General features: G+C 34.3%; 1 protein-coding gene across 3 annotated transcripts in view; it reads right to left on the reverse strand.

The window, feature by feature from the left end:
• LOC115986869 (probable LRR receptor-like serine/threonine-protein kinase At1g56140) overlaps window positions 1–17,600 on the reverse strand; it is a 71,856-nt gene that overhangs the window by 32,688 nt on the left and 21,568 nt on the right. For 2 of the 3 annotated variants that reach the window (XM_031110226.1, XM_031110225.1), the window contains exons 4-13: window positions 15,727–15,798; window positions 15,549–15,620; window positions 15,229–15,300; window positions 9,164–9,235; window positions 7,515–7,586; window positions 7,302–7,373; window positions 7,143–7,214; window positions 6,960–7,031; window positions 6,554–6,625; window positions 6,403–6,468 (exon numbers count right to left, since the gene is read on the reverse strand). In XM_031110226.1, the coding sequence (XP_030966086.1) occupies window positions 6,403–6,468; window positions 6,554–6,625; window positions 6,960–7,031; window positions 7,143–7,214; window positions 7,302–7,373; window positions 7,515–7,586; window positions 9,164–9,235; window positions 15,229–15,300; window positions 15,549–15,620; window positions 15,727–15,798 (714 nt within the window). The remainder of the gene's footprint in view (window positions 1–6,402; window positions 6,469–6,553; window positions 6,626–6,959; window positions 7,032–7,142; window positions 7,215–7,301; window positions 7,374–7,514; window positions 7,587–9,163; window positions 9,236–15,228; window positions 15,301–15,548; window positions 15,621–15,726; window positions 15,799–17,600) is intronic. The other variant, XM_031110227.1, reaches the window with a different exon arrangement.

Genomic DNA, 17,600 nt, shown 5'->3' on the forward strand with positions numbered 1-17,600 from the left:
GTATGACGAAATAATCTAATGAAAGGCTTCGAGGGTCTAGCTGTCATAAGAAAGCAAAATTTTTATCTGAATAAGGTAGTAGTAGATTAGTATTGTTATTTGCTTGTATTTAAATTGATTCCTATATTTTAGGATAGGATTAGTTTCTATGTTTTAGGATTTATTGATGAGGTTATCTCATGCTATGAGGAAAAGGGGGTACGGTTTGGTAGACTCTGCTGGTCACTGGGTATTACCATAAGAGAGAAATTGGTCTTTCCTGGTCGAGTGCTGCACCACTCTCCACATTGGATAGTTCACGCTTGCACCACACAGGACACGTGTAATCCTCCTTTAGGTGTAGCCTTCTCTGTCTTTCTTTTCGCACTGCTCACCATCAGCCTCCCAATCACTCTCCATGCAGCTGGTTTTCTCTCTCTTCCAGTAGAGGAATGGTACTATGTATTAATTGTCCTTAAGGTTTGTAGGGATCCAGGGACGGACCCACGTTGGGGCAGAGGGGGGCAATTGCCCCCCCCCCCCCCCCTTTTGGGAAAAATATAGCACTGTGTACTTAATGTAAGAAGTCATCCTTGACTCTTGAATTTGAAAAAAAAATGTGGTCAAATAAGGATAAATGAGATAAAAAATAAATATAAAAATAAAAATAATAAAAAAAAACTAAAAAATGGCAATAAAAAAGTAAAGCCTATGGGATTGGGAATTATGAATCAAATGTGTGTAGTGGTTAGTAATAAATGTTATTAATTGATAATGCTTGTTTATTGATTTATTTTATAAATTATTAACTATTTTTAGAAAATAATTTATTAACATTAATGTTGTTGTAGCGGGGTATGTTTGTTTGGTTTATTTTTTGGACTAAATTTTGAAACTATAGAGCTATATAATATGGAAATAATGAAACTTTTATTTGAATGATTGATGATGGGAAAATTATCTATAATATTTGATTTTTTTAAAGAGAAAAAATTACAAATAATTTGAAGTTGATAATGCAGCATTGCCTCTAGTGTTGATGTCCCAATTCATGAAAATTTCAAACAAAATTCCAAAAAATTACCACCAATTAAATCAGTATCAAACCAAATTGTGAAAATATGAGATTATAATGTTAATAAATGGGATGGAATTCAACAAAGATTGAGTAGATGTTAGTTCTGATTTTCAAAAACTTTTTTGTGTTTATACTTGCCCCCCCCAACTTCGAATCCTGGTTCCGTCCCTGTAGGGATCAATAGAAATTAAACACCTGTCCATGTACAGCCAGCAACATTCCTCATACTACAAAAGGAAAAGGTTGTTGAGCATCCTAGGTATTAGAATAGCAAAGAAGGGAATAGAGCAAAAGGGGAAGAGATGAATGAGGGAAAAAGATAGAAGTGTATAAAAAGAACTTTGTAAAATCGGTTTTCCAAAAGAAGAAATATGATATCTTTAGGGATAAGGACATTACAATTCTTAATCCCACTGTGGTTTTTCTACCCCGAATCATGGGGTTTTCCACGTAATTTTTTGTTGTTGTTTTTACTCTCCATTTAATCACAAAAATTAAATATCATTTTTACCATTCTTAGCAAAGATGATGTTTAAATGTACTGTTGAGTTTTAGAAGTTCCTTAACATCATTCTTCAAAACTTAACTTGCACGTACATACGTTAAATGTATTAATGAGAATTAAGCATAAAATTAACCCAAAAATGTCCATTTTCTCTCTCGAGCTCAGGAGATTGGTCATCTTGAGATGACTAACTCTAATTTACATTTTATATTAGAGAGTATATCGGAGAATATTGTCATTTCTATATGACTCTTGTGCACATTCTCAGGGGGAGAAATTCTATCTCGTGCACATTCGTAAAGGGAGAAATTCTTAGGGGAGATATATATACCAAGGGGGAGAAGACTTTTGTTTTCAAGAAAACCATGTTTTGTTTGTTTTCTTGTTTGCATTATAGTGCTTTGAGCTTCTGTTAGCATCTATGATTTTCTATTCTCATCGTATCGTGTTTGTGTGTTGGACATGCATACATCTTTATGCTATTGTGTTTTTTTGGTTGCATGTTCGGATGATTATTTACTTTGCTATGTAATCATTGTAGTCATCTCCATATGACTATCATGTGTTTGATCAAGTTGCTCATATGTTTTACATCTTGTTTACTTGATTGCATTTTACTTATTACATTATACTTGTCCTTTTATTACTTGTTTTACCTTGAAGGTCTAATGTGTTTTATGCAAGTGTTTCAGGAAACAGGTATTTGTGTTCCAAGTTTATCACAGATTTTATATTTAGATGTGAGTGAGTTTTGCCATTATTCCTAAACTCACGTTTAAGTTTAGAATCTATTATATGGTGATTTTGTCACGGAATAGCCAAAGGGGGAGATTGTTAAGTTATGGTTTTTCACATAACATTTGTGTTGGCTTTATTCCATGACAAAAAAATGTTGTAATTGCATTAATTTATTTCCTTGTATTTTTTGGGATTTTATTGTATTGGGTTTAATATTAAGTTGGTGAAAAATAAAGCTTGCAATAAAGATCAGTGCAGTTTTGTGACTATCTCGCGAGAAGCTCGCAAGTAAAGGTTCTTGTGAAAAGGCCATGTGTGAAGCACATGATTAGAAGCTTCATGCCAGCTTGTTATTTCACGAGCACTTCGCGAGAAAGGCCATCTCGTGAGGTTTTTGGGAAACTCTCTGCTTGGAGGATTTTAAATATGACTCTTATACTCTTCACCCATATTATATATACCCTTATTACCTACAAAAGTGTAAGCAGACTATTTAGAAGAAACCTCTAGAGAGATTTTTACAATACGCCCACCTTTTAAAAAGAGAGCTACTCATCATTTAGTGAGAAATCATTATAGTCTCTTCTCCTTCCTTCTCCCATTGCTATACATTGAAAGGAGATTTGTACCCTCTCTCACTGTTATACATTGAAAGGAGATTTGTACCCAAACATAACCCGCACCTATTTAGAGTGTAGAGAGTGTTTTGGAGCTTGGTAGCATTTGGAAATTGCCAAAAGAAGCCAGTGAGGTTTGGCGGATGCAATCGGACAGTATTGTAAGATCCAGATAACTAGTGAAGACAAGACTCCAAGAAATCCGTTAGTAGCTGGAGCTTGGAAGGTTAGGCTTAGAGGGTCTTTTTGATAATCATGTACTCCAACTTATTCATTAGTGGATCGATTTCGACTTGGAGGGTCATAGAAATATTTTTTGCCAAGTTCTTCAGTTTTTTTTTTTTTCGATAACACATTCTGGTATTATCTTGTGTTTACATTTCTCTTCCCTTATTTTTTAAGCTTTATATTTATTGTTGCTTGCTTGTGGTTATGGCTTAGAAAGTAGTTCTGGTTATTGTGTATCTTTTACTCTTGTTCTGCACTTACATAAGTTAGAGTAAAAGCAATTAAGCCATAATTTTAATATTGGGGTCTAAACAAGTTATAGTATTTTCACACTAATTGAGCTTTCACATTTAGTAAATTATCCTGGTTCACAACATTTTTTATATCAAAGCCAATGAATCCATCCTGATTCTTAAAAGAAAAAAAATTCAATCGTGTTCTCACCCCACACTATTACACTATCCTCCTATCTACAAACCAAGGAAAACAACAGCCACCATACTTCCTAGGTAGCCACTGCAACACCCAACCAAAAAACAATTCTTGTTTTGTTTGAACGTTACACTTTTGACCCTACCCAAACATCTCCAAAAAAAAATAAAAAAGGATGTATCTACCTAGCAAGAGTGTTAATCATAGCAAACAAAGAATGGATCAGAGCATGTCAAAGATTGTCAACCGAATGTTAGATATTACCAAGGACATGCCCAAAAGCATAGCAAGGGTGCAAGATTTGTGGGATCAAATGATAGAGATCTTAGATAAACAATCCAATGTAATTTTGGAAATCAATGAACAATCAAAAGTTGAAGGATCCAATGAAATTTTGGAGAATCAAAGTGATGTATTCCAAGCATCACCAATAATTCTAAAGAGTAATATGTTGGAGGATGCACCTTCTATACAAATTGTGTTTGAAGATCAAAGGACTAATGAGGTGGAAAAGACGGATCAAAGGGATCTTCTCGTGATTTCGAATAAGCATAGTCTAATTTCACACGTTAAATTTGTCATTCCTGATGAGTTTAAGGATGTGAAAATCAAGGCTTTTCTATTCACAAAAATACTTAAAGAATTGGTGCAAGTATCCATGGTTTGAATTCTTATTCCTCAACTCTTAAAAGTTCGAGGCCAAGTATTCTCTAATCAATATGAGCAAGCATCAATTTTCATATCTCAAAATCTTGAGCATAAGATTCATTTGAAGGGAAATGGAATGTTATGACTCGAGATAATGTGTTGGATAAATTGTTATTTGAATTATAGGTATTTAAATTTAGGCTTAGTGATAGATCTTTATTTGAATAAGGTAGTAGTAGACTAGTATTGTTATTTACTTGTATTCAAATTGATCTCTATGTTTTAGGATAGGATTAGTTCCTATGTTTTAGAATATGATTTTTTTTTTTTTTTGGAGAAAGTGTTTTAGAATATGATTAGTTCTTATATATTTTAGGAATTGTTGATGATGTTATCTCATGCTTGACTATTTATATATGTTAATGCATTAATGAGAATTAAGTAGAAAACCAAAAAACCCAAAAATGTTTATTTTCTCTCTCAAATTTATGAGATTAATCATCTCGAATTGACTATCTTTTATATTCAATAAATTATCTTGGTTCACAACAGCATTTATGGCTGTGAGACAGCTCAGTCACTCACTTACCAAGCAATCATACATGGATACTGATGGCCTAACATTTAGATATATGCCCTTAGCTATGTTAAGAAATGTTATAAAGGCTAGAAATTCGCCTTAAACATCCATCTGCTAGCCAAGAACTTGAAGCTACTCTCAAGCTCTTCAATAGTGTTGTTTACTACCTTAAAGATGTTTGATGCACACACAAAGTAAAGTAAAAATTAAAAAAATATAAGGAATGCAAGAAGTAATGGATCCATTGGGATTCTAATAACCCCACCCTCGTTGCAGGATACTAGGGGGATAATGACCAAGTCTTGTCCTCGTGTAGGGAAGAGCTGGTTATCGTTTAGATGGTGAAATCGTGAAAGTTAACATCCTCGGAATCATGTATTTCCTCCTAACTAGGCCATGCTACCCTTGGTATTCGCTAGATGTGAAAACTTACCCATTTGGGGGACAACAAACTACCAAACTAAAATCGAAAAAAAAAAGGACTTTGAAAAAGAACCAAAGATAGGAAACAAAACGAACTTATTGGATTTGCTAAAAGGGATGAGTGCTCGGGAAGAGAGAATCATTGTTCAAGAAGCAAGAAATGGACTCGAGAGGTGAGAATCAAAAAGTGAAGAATGGGGAGAAGGGAATGCAATTTATAAGAGAAAACTGCCTTGAACCGAATATCAAGAGGTCAACCAAGTAGCTACGTTATCATGGCAGTGAATGTCTCCTGGGAATGGGATAACCAGATAGAACGTTAGGATTGACAACTGCTATACTCACAAATCATGTTTGTCCAATCCATTAAATGGGAAAATACACTGGGATCCATCCTTATGTGAGAGGGAAGATTCATGTATCCGATGTATGATATACCTCTTATATTAAGTAAGGGGTGAGTTAGGTGACATCATCCAAAGAGCAATGGAGCAGGAGGGGATCCGGCATACCACTAGGACTTCAGTACTCCTAAGAATTAGGGCCCCAAAACCACATGTATTTAATCCCAAAACTTTTTTCTCTTTATCCAAATTAAAGGGAAAAAGAACCCATAATCGAGATTTGAAGTAGAGAAACAGTGAAATACCAGCAACTGAGCAACCTTCTTGTGTGTGTGTCTGGAAAGATTGAGTGTCCTGTTTATAATATTCTTTGAGAGAATTGTTATTCCTCCGTCTTAAATGTGGTTCTCTAAAATTGATATAATATTTTTGGTGAGTTTATTTCCACTAACCACTCCAATTCCTTTACAAGATGTGAAGATGAAATACTCGTTCTACACAAATATTACCCTAAAATAGCATAATGCCTATAAGTGATTGGAGCAGGTACAAGGGATTTCTAAATACAAACCTTTTATACTAGTTTTTGTGTTTTACTTTATATTTTACCAATCACAACTTATTGTGTGCTTTTTTTTTTTTTTTTTAATTATTTTAAACTTTGTCTATTTTACAAAAAAAGTCAAACAAATACTTTACAAATTGTGATTAGTGGAACACAACAAGTGGTATACGGGGACATCTTGAATTAGAAAACTAATTATTTGACTAAATGCAAACAATTTTTCCTAACTTTTCTTTTTTAATAAAACAACGTCTCCAGTACTTACATGTAGATGAGAGACCGATTTTTTCGAGTAGGCAGAGTGCCATCTAACTTATTGTTTCCAAGAGACCTGACAATGAAGACAATATTCATCAATACAAAGAGGAATCTGTTGAGATGTAAACATGCTCAGTCAAGAAAATGTGGTACATTACAAGTGAGTGAGAGAACTCATTAGGAAAAGAGAGTCTGGAATTTTTCCTTTTATACTGTTGAAGCTCAAATCCCTAAAAAAAAGATAAGTAATATTATCACATGGGCAGAGAAGTCATTAGGAAATGGTTACATGATATATATAAAACTAGTAGTCTACAAGAAGTGGAATGAGAAGAAGATTTTTAAAAAATAAAATAAAACATTGGTCCTTCATTCGAATCATTTTTTAAGGGTATTTTACTTGTCAAATTTTAATATTGACATCCTCAAAAATTTTATGAGATTTTTAATATTTAAAAAAAAAAAGACTTTATTTTATAATTAGTTGTCAAATTTGTTTTTTCAAAAAAATATATCAATCTTCACGTGTATCCCAATAGTCACCCTCCAATGGGTATTACTTACAACTGTCTCAAATTTTGGTATCCCCCAATATTCAATGGAATTGAATCAGAAATGTTGTTATTCCTCAAATATCTGCAACAAACGTAACTAAATTGTTATACCATATTCTGGAAGGGAAACTAAAAAGGAATGAAAACATATTTAAGAAATTCTGAATCATAGCCCGCTTTCCTGTTGCCTTACAAGACACTTATCGACTTCATATCTTTCATAAATGCCAGTGAAGAACCCCCATTAGACACATCGCTTATCATCCTACAACATCACACATGATATTGTTACTATTACGCATTTGCGAAAAAAAATAATAAACTAAACTTTCTAAGAAATGTAGACACTCACAAGTGTCTCATAGAGGTCAAATTGGAAAACGTTGACGGTATTGGACCTTCAAAAGAGTTTCCTTCAAGCCTCCTATGGAAGAATTTGGGTGTCATAATTTATAAAATTGTACTCAAATTTTTCTTTTTAAGTAGAACAACAATTTTTGACATTGAGTTTGTAGTGTAACAAAAACTTGAGCCTAATTAATCATGATATTCAAAATTGACTTACAAAAAAATAAGCGATGACCAATTCCCTATGAATTCTGGTATTCTGCCTGTGAGTTCATTGTCTGATGCCCACCTGATACCAAACGAAGTATTTCCTCAAACAATTCTCAAGCATGTGAAACTTTTTTCATTAGGGTTTACATTGTACTTGTAATATAAATCTTATATTGTAGACTAGACAAGTATGTATAACGTAAGATTTAATTAAATTACTAATACAATGTAAACTAAGAATTTTCTTTTTGTTAATTTCTAAGACACCCCTTGAAGTTTAAGTGAATTTTCATTTTTGTCCATAAAAGTTTCATTTTTGTCAAATTCATCCTTCAAATTTACATTTGTGATCAAGTTAATCCTCCACTGCCATTAGAAAGCCACCCAATAAATAGCTTTAAAAACAATGTTGTTTTGCTAAGAACTCTATAGCTCAATTGGTTGACATTTTCTAGTGTTTTCTTCTAAATTTTTAATATTACAAAAATTATTACATTTTTTAATGGCACTTTACCGACACGTCTCTCTCTTGTAATTGTCGTCAAAGAAAATCATATGCACTGCAAAACAACTTTGACCAGGCCGACTTAAGACCTAAGCCAGTTAGACCCCCGCTTGTTCCAAAATTTTAAAGGTTTTAATATGTCCATTAAATAGACAAAAGGCCGCAAAATTTTTGTTAAAAAAAAAAAAATACAAAACAAAATCCTATCATTATAGAATGATTACTGATTTTTTTGAATGAAAAATATATATATATATATATATATATGTATATATGGGTATCATATTTTTTTTTTTCTCTATCTCCAAGCAAACCTCTAAAATATTGAGCTAATAGAAATCTAACACTATTGAAATCCTTAACTGTTAAAAGGATGTAATGAGTTTGTTATGAATGTTTCGAATAATCATTGAAAATCTTTCTTACAACTTGTAAAAGAGATTAATAAAATCTAAATAGAAAAAATATATTAGTAATTTTGCTTCTAAAAAAATGAACACGATTTTAAAACATATATATTTGATTAAATAATATATTAAAAAAGCTGCTAAATTTAATCGTCCTAGACCTCATAATGTATTGACCCGACCATGCGTTGACATGGGGTTTGCTACTCTCTCCCAATCCTTCTATGACCTAGACTTACTCCTTTGACCTATGGTCTCTCCACCACGCCAAACACCATCCACCACTCCAAATACCATCCGTCTTAACGAGTTGATTGCTGCAATATAATCTCCCTTCTTCCTTTCTCATCCAATACAATCATAGTTGCCATTGTCGTATCATGTATCATACAATAATGGCAACTATGATTGCAATAGTGCATTGTATTTACTACTCTTTAATTAAAATGAATTTTAGTAATCTTTTAATATATATTTTTAACAGCTTTGACTAAAATTTAGTATTTAAAATTTTTTTAATATAATATTCAATGTTTCTAATGAAAATGGACAAAAGAACTTTCCTGACAACTAAAACAAACTTAAAGGATGAATATTTAAAAATATATATATTAGAGGCGAAAATGAGAATTTATCCAAACTTACAAGGTATAATTTGATTTAATTTTTTTAAAAAAATAATATTTACCATTATCTAGATTTTAGAAAGTTTTCGATGGAGAAAAGTTGTGAGCTAGTTCTTACACAAACTGAAGGTTTTTTAAATTGGAAAATGTTGAAGGAATCTCCCCGCGAAATCCACAACTATCAATGTATCTGTCAAGGTAAACAATGTACATGTAAATTTACTGACAATAATTAAATAATTCAACAACTGAAAGACAAGTCGCAACTCTCAAGCCATTATTCAACTCTCATTTAATTTGCTAACTATATCAAGATTGTAACTCACATCAGAAAGAAAGAAAAGAGATAAAGCAAAGAAGAAAGAAACGAAGAAATGAACTTTCAGACTAAATGACACCAGTGTTGTATAATTGTTGTAGTTCTGTGTTTTTAGTGTCTAAAGCTACATGTAATTTATAATATATTTAAGTAGGAGATGTTCACACGTGGAGTAACTAACTATCACACGTGCTATAACTGTCCCTATATAATTTGGGATATTTTTCTTGGCTCTATTTTTGTATTTAGTCACAGAGATTGTACAAATTCATTCATTCAGTTGAAATCAATATTTTCTTCAACTTCAATTCTCTCTCTAGCACTTTGTTTCTTCTTCAAGATTCTTGTGCTTTCTTTTATGGTATCAAAGCTTGAGCCTTTATCAATGGCGTCAAACACTGAAACTACCTCATCTACTTCTTCACATGGCAAGCTTTCTCCAATGGAAGATCCTTGCAGTCTATTCTTTCTACATCATGGTGAATCTCCTAGTGCGATCCTCGTTGCTCAACACTTGACTGAGGATAATTATCCAACCTGGGCTAGAGCAATGGTAATGGCTTTGGATGCTAAGAGTAAACTTGGTTTTGTTGATGGCTCCATCACTGCTTCAATGGCAGTTACACTTCTCGAGAAGCAAGCTTGGTCAAAATGCAATTCAATGATCTCATCTTGGAACTTGAATTCTGTTTCACCTCACATCAAAGCTAGTGTCATTTACAGAGACACAGCTCTTGCAATGCGGAATGCACTAAAGAATTGCTTCCAACAAGCCAATGGACCAAGAATTTCTTAACTCCAGAAGCAGATCTCCACTATAATGCAAGGAGATTCTACAGTGACAACCTTTTTCACTGATCTTCAAGCTGCTTGGGACCAATTGTTGAATCTCAGGCCTTTGCCAAGCTGTTCATGTGGCAAATGCACTTGTGGAGTAAATGATAAGATTGCACATCTTTATCATCAAGATTCAATCGTGCAGTTTCTCAACGGATTGAATGATTACTATTCACAAGTCAAGAGTCAAATCCTTATGATGGAGCCTATTCCATCAATAGATAAGGCTTTCTCGTTGGTGATCCAGGAAGAAAGGCAAAGGTTTTCAACCTTTAATGGTACTCCTTCTGTTGAATCAGCTGCACTTGCTATTAAGAACTAAGCTTTCAATCAAGGTTCTTCTTCAAACAACAGTAATGGCAAGAATTTCACGGGCAATGTTGGCAAAGGAAGACCTGTGTGCAGCCACTGTGGAAAGCTTGGTCACATCATGGAGAAATGTTACAAGCTTGTTGGATTTGCTCCAGGTTACAAGCAAAAAGGAAGGATTGCCAAGGCCAATCAGGTTATGGTTGATGATGATCAAGGTCAATCTGAATTTGTGCATCAGAATAATCCCTTTCCTTTTACTTCAAAGCAGTATCAACAGTTGCTTTCTCTACTGAACTCTCATGCATCCACTTCTGGTAATTCCAATGATGCTATTGCCACAGCCAATTCTGCTATTTCAGGTAATCTTTGTGCCTCTTTTCAAGATTCTGTTTGCTTGAATATGCAACATTCCATTTTTGCCACAAATCCAACCAATAAAACAATTTTTGGTAAGCAAACTTGGGTTCTTGACACTGGAGCAACATATCATATTGTCCATTCTGTCAAATTATTCACTAAAATCACTAGTTCTGTCTCATCCTTTGTTCAACTACCGAATGGTGAAAGAGTTGTTGTCACACACATTGGCACCATTCAAGTCACAGCTAGTCTAGTCCTTGAAAATGTGTTATGTGTTCCTGCTTTCACTTTCAATTTGATCTTTGTGAGTCAATTGACAAAAAGATTATCCTGTTGTTTCATTTTCTTGTCCAATCTGTGTTTTATACAGGACCTTTCTTGTTGAAAACAATTGGAGTGGGTAAACTACATAACTACCTCAACTTGCTATCTACAACTTCTTGCAAATCTAATTCTGCAGCATCTTCCATTCTAGATTCTGTTTTTGGTACTTTTGTTAATAATGTTTCTGATGCTCCTGTCATAACGAAGCCATATCTTTGGCATCTTAGACTAGGACATGCTTCAAATGCCAAACTTCATGTTTTACATGATTGTATTCCTGATGTAAGCAGTGTTCATAGCAATAAAAATTGTACTCTTTGCCCATTGCAAAACAGAAACGTTTACCCTTTCCTTTCTTAAATCATTTGTCTGCAACTCCTTTTTGATCTTATTCATTGTGATGTATGGGGCCCTCTTGCTAAGTCCACTCATGATGGTTTTAGATATTTTCTTACCATTGTTGATGATGCCACTAGATCGACATGGGTGTACCTTATGAAAACTAAATCAGAATCCAGACTCTTGTTAATTTCCTTTTTCAACATGGTATCCACACAGTTTAACACAAAAATCAAGGCTATTAGGATTGACAATGCTCAAGAGTTTATTCTAACAGAATTTTATGCTAATCATGGAATTCTACATCACCATTCAGTTGTAGCCACTCCACAACAAAATTCAGTTGTGGAGAGGAAACACCAACACATATTGAGCATTGCAAGAGCTTTAAAGTTTCAGTCAAATATGTATGCCTCTTACCTTTTGGGGTGAGTGTGTTTTAATTGCTGTGTACATTATAAATAGATTACCTTCTTCCACTCAAGGCAACAAAACACCTTTTGAGAAGCTTTACAACAAAATTCCTTCCTATGATCATCTAAAGGTGTTTGGATGCCTTTGTTTTGTCTCTACTTTGTCTCACAATTGGTCTAAATTTGACCCTAGATCTTTACCATGTGCTTTTCTAGGCTATCCTTATGGGGTTAAAGGTTTCAAGGTGCATGATTTAGCTACCAAGAAAATTTTTGTTTCTAGGGATGTTCTTTTTCATAAGACTGTCTTTCCTTTTATATCTTCCACATATTCTTCTTCACCTCATTCTACCATCACTTTGCCTCATATTTTTCCTTCCCTAGACCTTTACACTAACCCTTTACCTTCTGTTTCACATCCTATTACTCCTGTCACCACTCCTATTATTGATCCACATAGTCATCCTGATTCTACATCTGTTTTGTCTAATTCTGACTTACCTCCCACTACTTCAAATTTATCCAATTCTACACCTACACCTACACCTTCCCTTGATCCTATTCCTACTAATTCTGCAGACCCCATACTTGCTCCCATTCCTGATTCCACACCTGCTTCCATTCCTGTTTCCCTTCCTAATTCAATTCCTATTTCTATTCTTGCTTCCATTCCATCCTTAAGGAAATCTACAAGAATCAATAAAGCTCCTGCTTATTTGCAAGATTATAAATGCAGTAATGTTGTTCATGCTTAGTTTGATCATTCCAATCTAGCCATCAAGTTTGGTTCCACCTCCTCCATGTCAGGCACTAAATATCCTTTATCTGATTATGTTAATTCTTCTAGTCTGTCATCCTCTTATGCCCATTTGTGTTCCCTAATCACTGCTATTTCTAAGCCCAAATCTTATTCTAAGGCTGTCAAAGATCCTAAGTGGCAGCATGCTATGGCTAATGAGATTGCAACATTGGAATCTAATTAGACTTGGACTCTCACTTCCCTACCTTCTCACAAAAAGGCAATTGGGTGCAAATGGGTATATAGGATCAAGTATATGGCTAATGGGACAGTGGAGAGGTACAAAGCAAGACTTGTGGCCAAAGAATTCACCCAACAAGAGGGTTTAGACTTCACAGACACCTTTTCTCCTGTGGCAAAGATGACTTCAGTGAAGACTTTACTTGCCATTGCTGCTGTGAGGGGTTGGCACCTTATTCAACTTGATGTAAACAATGCTTTCCTCCATGGTGATCTCCATGAGGAAGTTTACATGCACCTACCTCAGGATTTTCATAGGAAGAGGGAGCATTTGGTGTGTAAGCTCAATAAGTCATTGTATGGTCTTAAGCAGGCCTCAAGACAATGATACTCCAAGTTTTCATCTACCATTTTGAAGTGTGGGTTCAAACAATCTAAGTCAAATTACTCTCTGTTTACCAAGAAGTTTAATCAGTCCTTTATAGCTCTATTGGTGTATGTTGATGACATCCTTGATGTTCATGCTGTTGAAGAACTTAAGGTGTTTTTGGATCAAGAATTCAAGCTGAAAGATCTTGGAAACCTGAAATTTTTCCTTGGTCTTGAAGTGGCCAGATCAGAACAAGGCATTTCTTTGTGCCGAAGAAAATATGCCTTGGAGATACTTAAAGATGCTGGGATGACAAGTTGCAAACCTAGCAAAGTTCCTATGGAACAAAATTTGAAGTTAAGCAAGTTTTGTGGGGAGTTACTACCTGATCTTGGTGTTTATAGGAGATTAGTAGGGAGATTGTTGTATCTCACTATAACCAGACCACACATTGCTTACTTAGTACAAAAAACTAAGTCAATTTATGTCCAAGCCACGAAAACCTCATCTGGATGCAGCCTATAAAGTGTTGCAATATCTTAAAGGAAGTCCTGGTCAGGGTATTCTTTTGTCATCCAAGTCAGATTTGCACTTAAAGGCATACACAGATGCAGACTGGGCATCTTGTATTGACACTAGAAGATCCACCACTTGATTTTGCATTTTCTTAGAAGACTCTAATTTCATGGAAGACCAAGAAGCAATCTATAGTCTCTAGATCCTTTGCTGAGGCAGAGTATAGAGCCATGGCAGTGACTACATGTGAAATAACTTGGATTCTGGCCTTGTTAAAGGATTTAGAAGTATTTCATCCAAAACCTACTATGCTTTTCTGTGATAATCAAGCAGCCATTAATATATTGGTGAGAACCCTGTGTTTCATGAGAGAACCAAGCATATAGAAATAGATTGCCACTTGGTTAGAGATAAGGTTCAAGATAAAGTCATTTGATTGTTTTTCACTCCTACTCATTCATAGCTAGCTGATCTTCTCACAAAGGCTCTTAGTGGTCAACAATTGAAAGCATTACTTACCAAGATGAGTATTGTGAACATTCACAATCCAGTTTCTCATCTTGAGGGGGAGTATCAAGATTGTAACTCACATCAGAAAGAAAGAAAAGAGATAAAGCAAAAGAAGAAAGAAACGAAGAAATGAACTTTTAGAGTAAACGACACCAGTGTAGTATAATTGTTGTAGTTCTGTGTTTTTAGTGTCTAAAGCTACATGTAGTTTATAATATATTTAAGTAGGAGATGTTCACACGTGGAGTAACTAACTATCACACGTGCTATAATTGTCCCCGTATAATTTGGGATATTTTTCTTGGCTCTGTTTTTGTATTTAGTCACAAAGATTGTACAGATTCATTCATTCAGTTGAAATCAATATTTTCTTCAACTTTAATTCTCTCTCTTGCACTTTGTTTCTTCTTCAAGATTCTTGTGCTTTCTTATAAACTATTCAAGAGAACAATGTTAAAAAATTCTCATGGTATGTATGCTCGAACTAAATATCTAAAAAATGTGATTGTTTGGCATCAATTCTTTGCAATAGCAGTATAATATCCACAAATCACTCTTGTGGTTACTAATTTACTATACCATATGGCTAAGAAACTGATGTAAGGAACATAATAACTTTTACAATATATTGCTAACATAATTTGTAGTGGTTTCAGTAATATCATTTTCACTTGGCGGTTTATCATTGGCATCGTTTTTATCATACACCAATCACAAGAAACCCACAATAAACCATGTCAGTAATAGTAAAATACAACTGAATAGATTTGCAGCACTAACAGTACTGAAAATGTAAGTCTAGCATTATAATGAGATAGAGGTTGAAGTTGAGTTCAAAATCCATTTTTTCGTCTGTAACTCATCAATTTAAATAAAAAATAAGGGACAATGGCAGAGATCTTACATTAAGTCTAATTTCATTAAATTCCCAAGTTCAGCTGGTAGAGAACCAGTGAAGTTGTTTGGCCCCAAAAACCTAGAAAATCAACAAGTAAAAAAATAATTACATTATGAAACCTAGAAGTTGTCTGATAAAAATAAATAAACCAAGAAATTGATTCTCATTCAGATCATCGAGGATCGTATGAAATGCGGAAAGCAACAGAATTGATATACACTCGCATCAGGGTCAGCACTACTAGATTACAATATTTGTGGGTCTTCTTCGCAACTATTATGATTGTGTATATATATATATATATATATATATATAGGGAAACTTACAATCGTCTTAAATCAGTAAGATTTCCAAGTTCCTTCGGAAGCTCCCCTGATAATGCATTATCCCCAAGGTTCCTAATTTATTAAGCATCAAGGGGGGAAAGAAAGAAAGAAAGTTAGTTAAGAAATATTATATGTACTATGTCCTATGAGTTTCAAATAAAAATCCAGATGTACTTACAGGTTTTGTATTTGCTTTAGGTTGCCAATGGATGGCGACAGTTTACCTCTCATGTAAGTTTTTCCTAGATTTCTGTGAGAAATGGATGAAACTTAGCACGTTAAAAAAGTCAAAAGAGAAATGCTGTGTCATATAATGCAAATTTCAAGGTCTAATCTCAATCCGAGATTACATGAGGAGAGAAATTATTTCATATATTGGAAGGAGGATGTCAGCAATGTCTATTGGTCCTCATATATTGCCAATGAGTTCAATCTAATTGATTAATCACCCATCTCACAATCATCATCCAAATCTATATATAATAGCAGAAACCTTTAAAAAGATGCTACCATGTTAAGAAAAATGATGATAAAAATACTACCACGTATACAATTTAATCTTAAAAAAACTGCACAGTACACCGTTTGAGAGTCTTCGTATCAATCTTCTTTATAAAAACACAAACCCAAACGCCGCATTCCCAGTGAAAATCTGAGAGAATCTGAGAAACAGAGGGAGAGTCGCAAAGAGCGAAGAAAGAGAAAAAACTAAGAAATCTGGAGAGAGAGAAATCTGAGAAATCTGTTTGCCAACTGCATCAAGCCGTAAGACAATCCAAGCCCAGATTCTTACCGGTTGGAAGGATCACATATCATTCTAAACTTAAAGACCTGTTTCAATCTTTGTTTCCAGACATTCTGATCAAGGAAAAAGAGAACTACTTCCCAGTAAAACGACCTTTTTGGTTTTTTATTTTTCCAGAAAAATAAGTAGAAGAAGAAGGCATACGAAGTCGACTAAAAAGAGTTCCCTCTAACTTTTTGGTTAACAATGACTCTGACGGATAATTCTTTCTCTGAATTTTTTTCCTTCACAAATTTAAAGTTAAATTAGTTCTGTTATATGTTTTCAGCATTAAATTAAAAAAAAAAAAAAAAAAAAAAAAAAAACAGGGGAGGTAAAATGGAAAACAAAGAACAGAAACTCACAGGCACAGTAGAGGAAACTTAAGTTTTAGCCGCTGATAATTTGATTATACACGGGAATGAAATGGGTAATTAGCCATAATTTCCCAACTATTTAGTTAGTAGTTCTAGTTACAAAATTATATTATTTACTAGCATTTCGAGTCTTTTAGACTTGATTTTGGCCTATAAATATTTTGGTCTATAAATCGAGCATCAAAGACTCAATTTCTATGCTCTAATTACTTCCGATATGGCATATTTTTCCACATGGTTATATAGAAATCGAGTCTCTAAGACTCGATTTCTAACCCTTATAAGTAAAAACAAATTAGAGAGGAACACCAGAACATCAGAGGGGAAAAAAAAAAAACCAGAAACAGAAACAGAGATCGAGATCGGAGTGGGTGGCTTCAAACCACCGTGCGCGACCCAGGTAGACCCAGGCCGCGTGCGACCCATGCCGCGTGAGCCTAGACCACGCGAGCCCAGCCGTGCGCAACCCAGGCTGCGCGAGCCCAGGCCACACGACCCAGCTCTTTCTCTCCCTCTGATCTGAGTCTTTCTCTGCCTCTAAGCTCTTTATCTCCCTCTTATCTGAGTCTTTGGGATTGGGATTGGGATTGATGTGTTTAAGATTTCTTAAATTTGCTTTTGGGCATTTCGTCTTGTCCATGAGACTTAAAATTTTTTTTAAAATTTTTAGGTTAGAAATCAAGTCTTAGAGACTCGATTTCCAAGTAGGCGCCACCTGGTAAAAAAATCCACATCGGACATGATCAATCCATAAAAATCGAGTCTTTTAGACTCGAGATGCTAGTAAAAATATTAGTTTTCAAACCTTAATTACTAACTAGATAGTTTGAAAAATTAAAATAGTTACCTAAATTCCCCTTATACACAGTCTGAAACTTTCAAAGATAAGAT

Source organism: Quercus lobata, chromosome 4 (assembly GCF_001633185.2).
Source record: "Quercus lobata isolate SW786 chromosome 4, ValleyOak3.0 Primary Assembly, whole genome shotgun sequence".
NCBI classification, from domain to species: domain Eukaryota; kingdom Viridiplantae; phylum Streptophyta; class Magnoliopsida; order Fagales; family Fagaceae; genus Quercus; species Quercus lobata.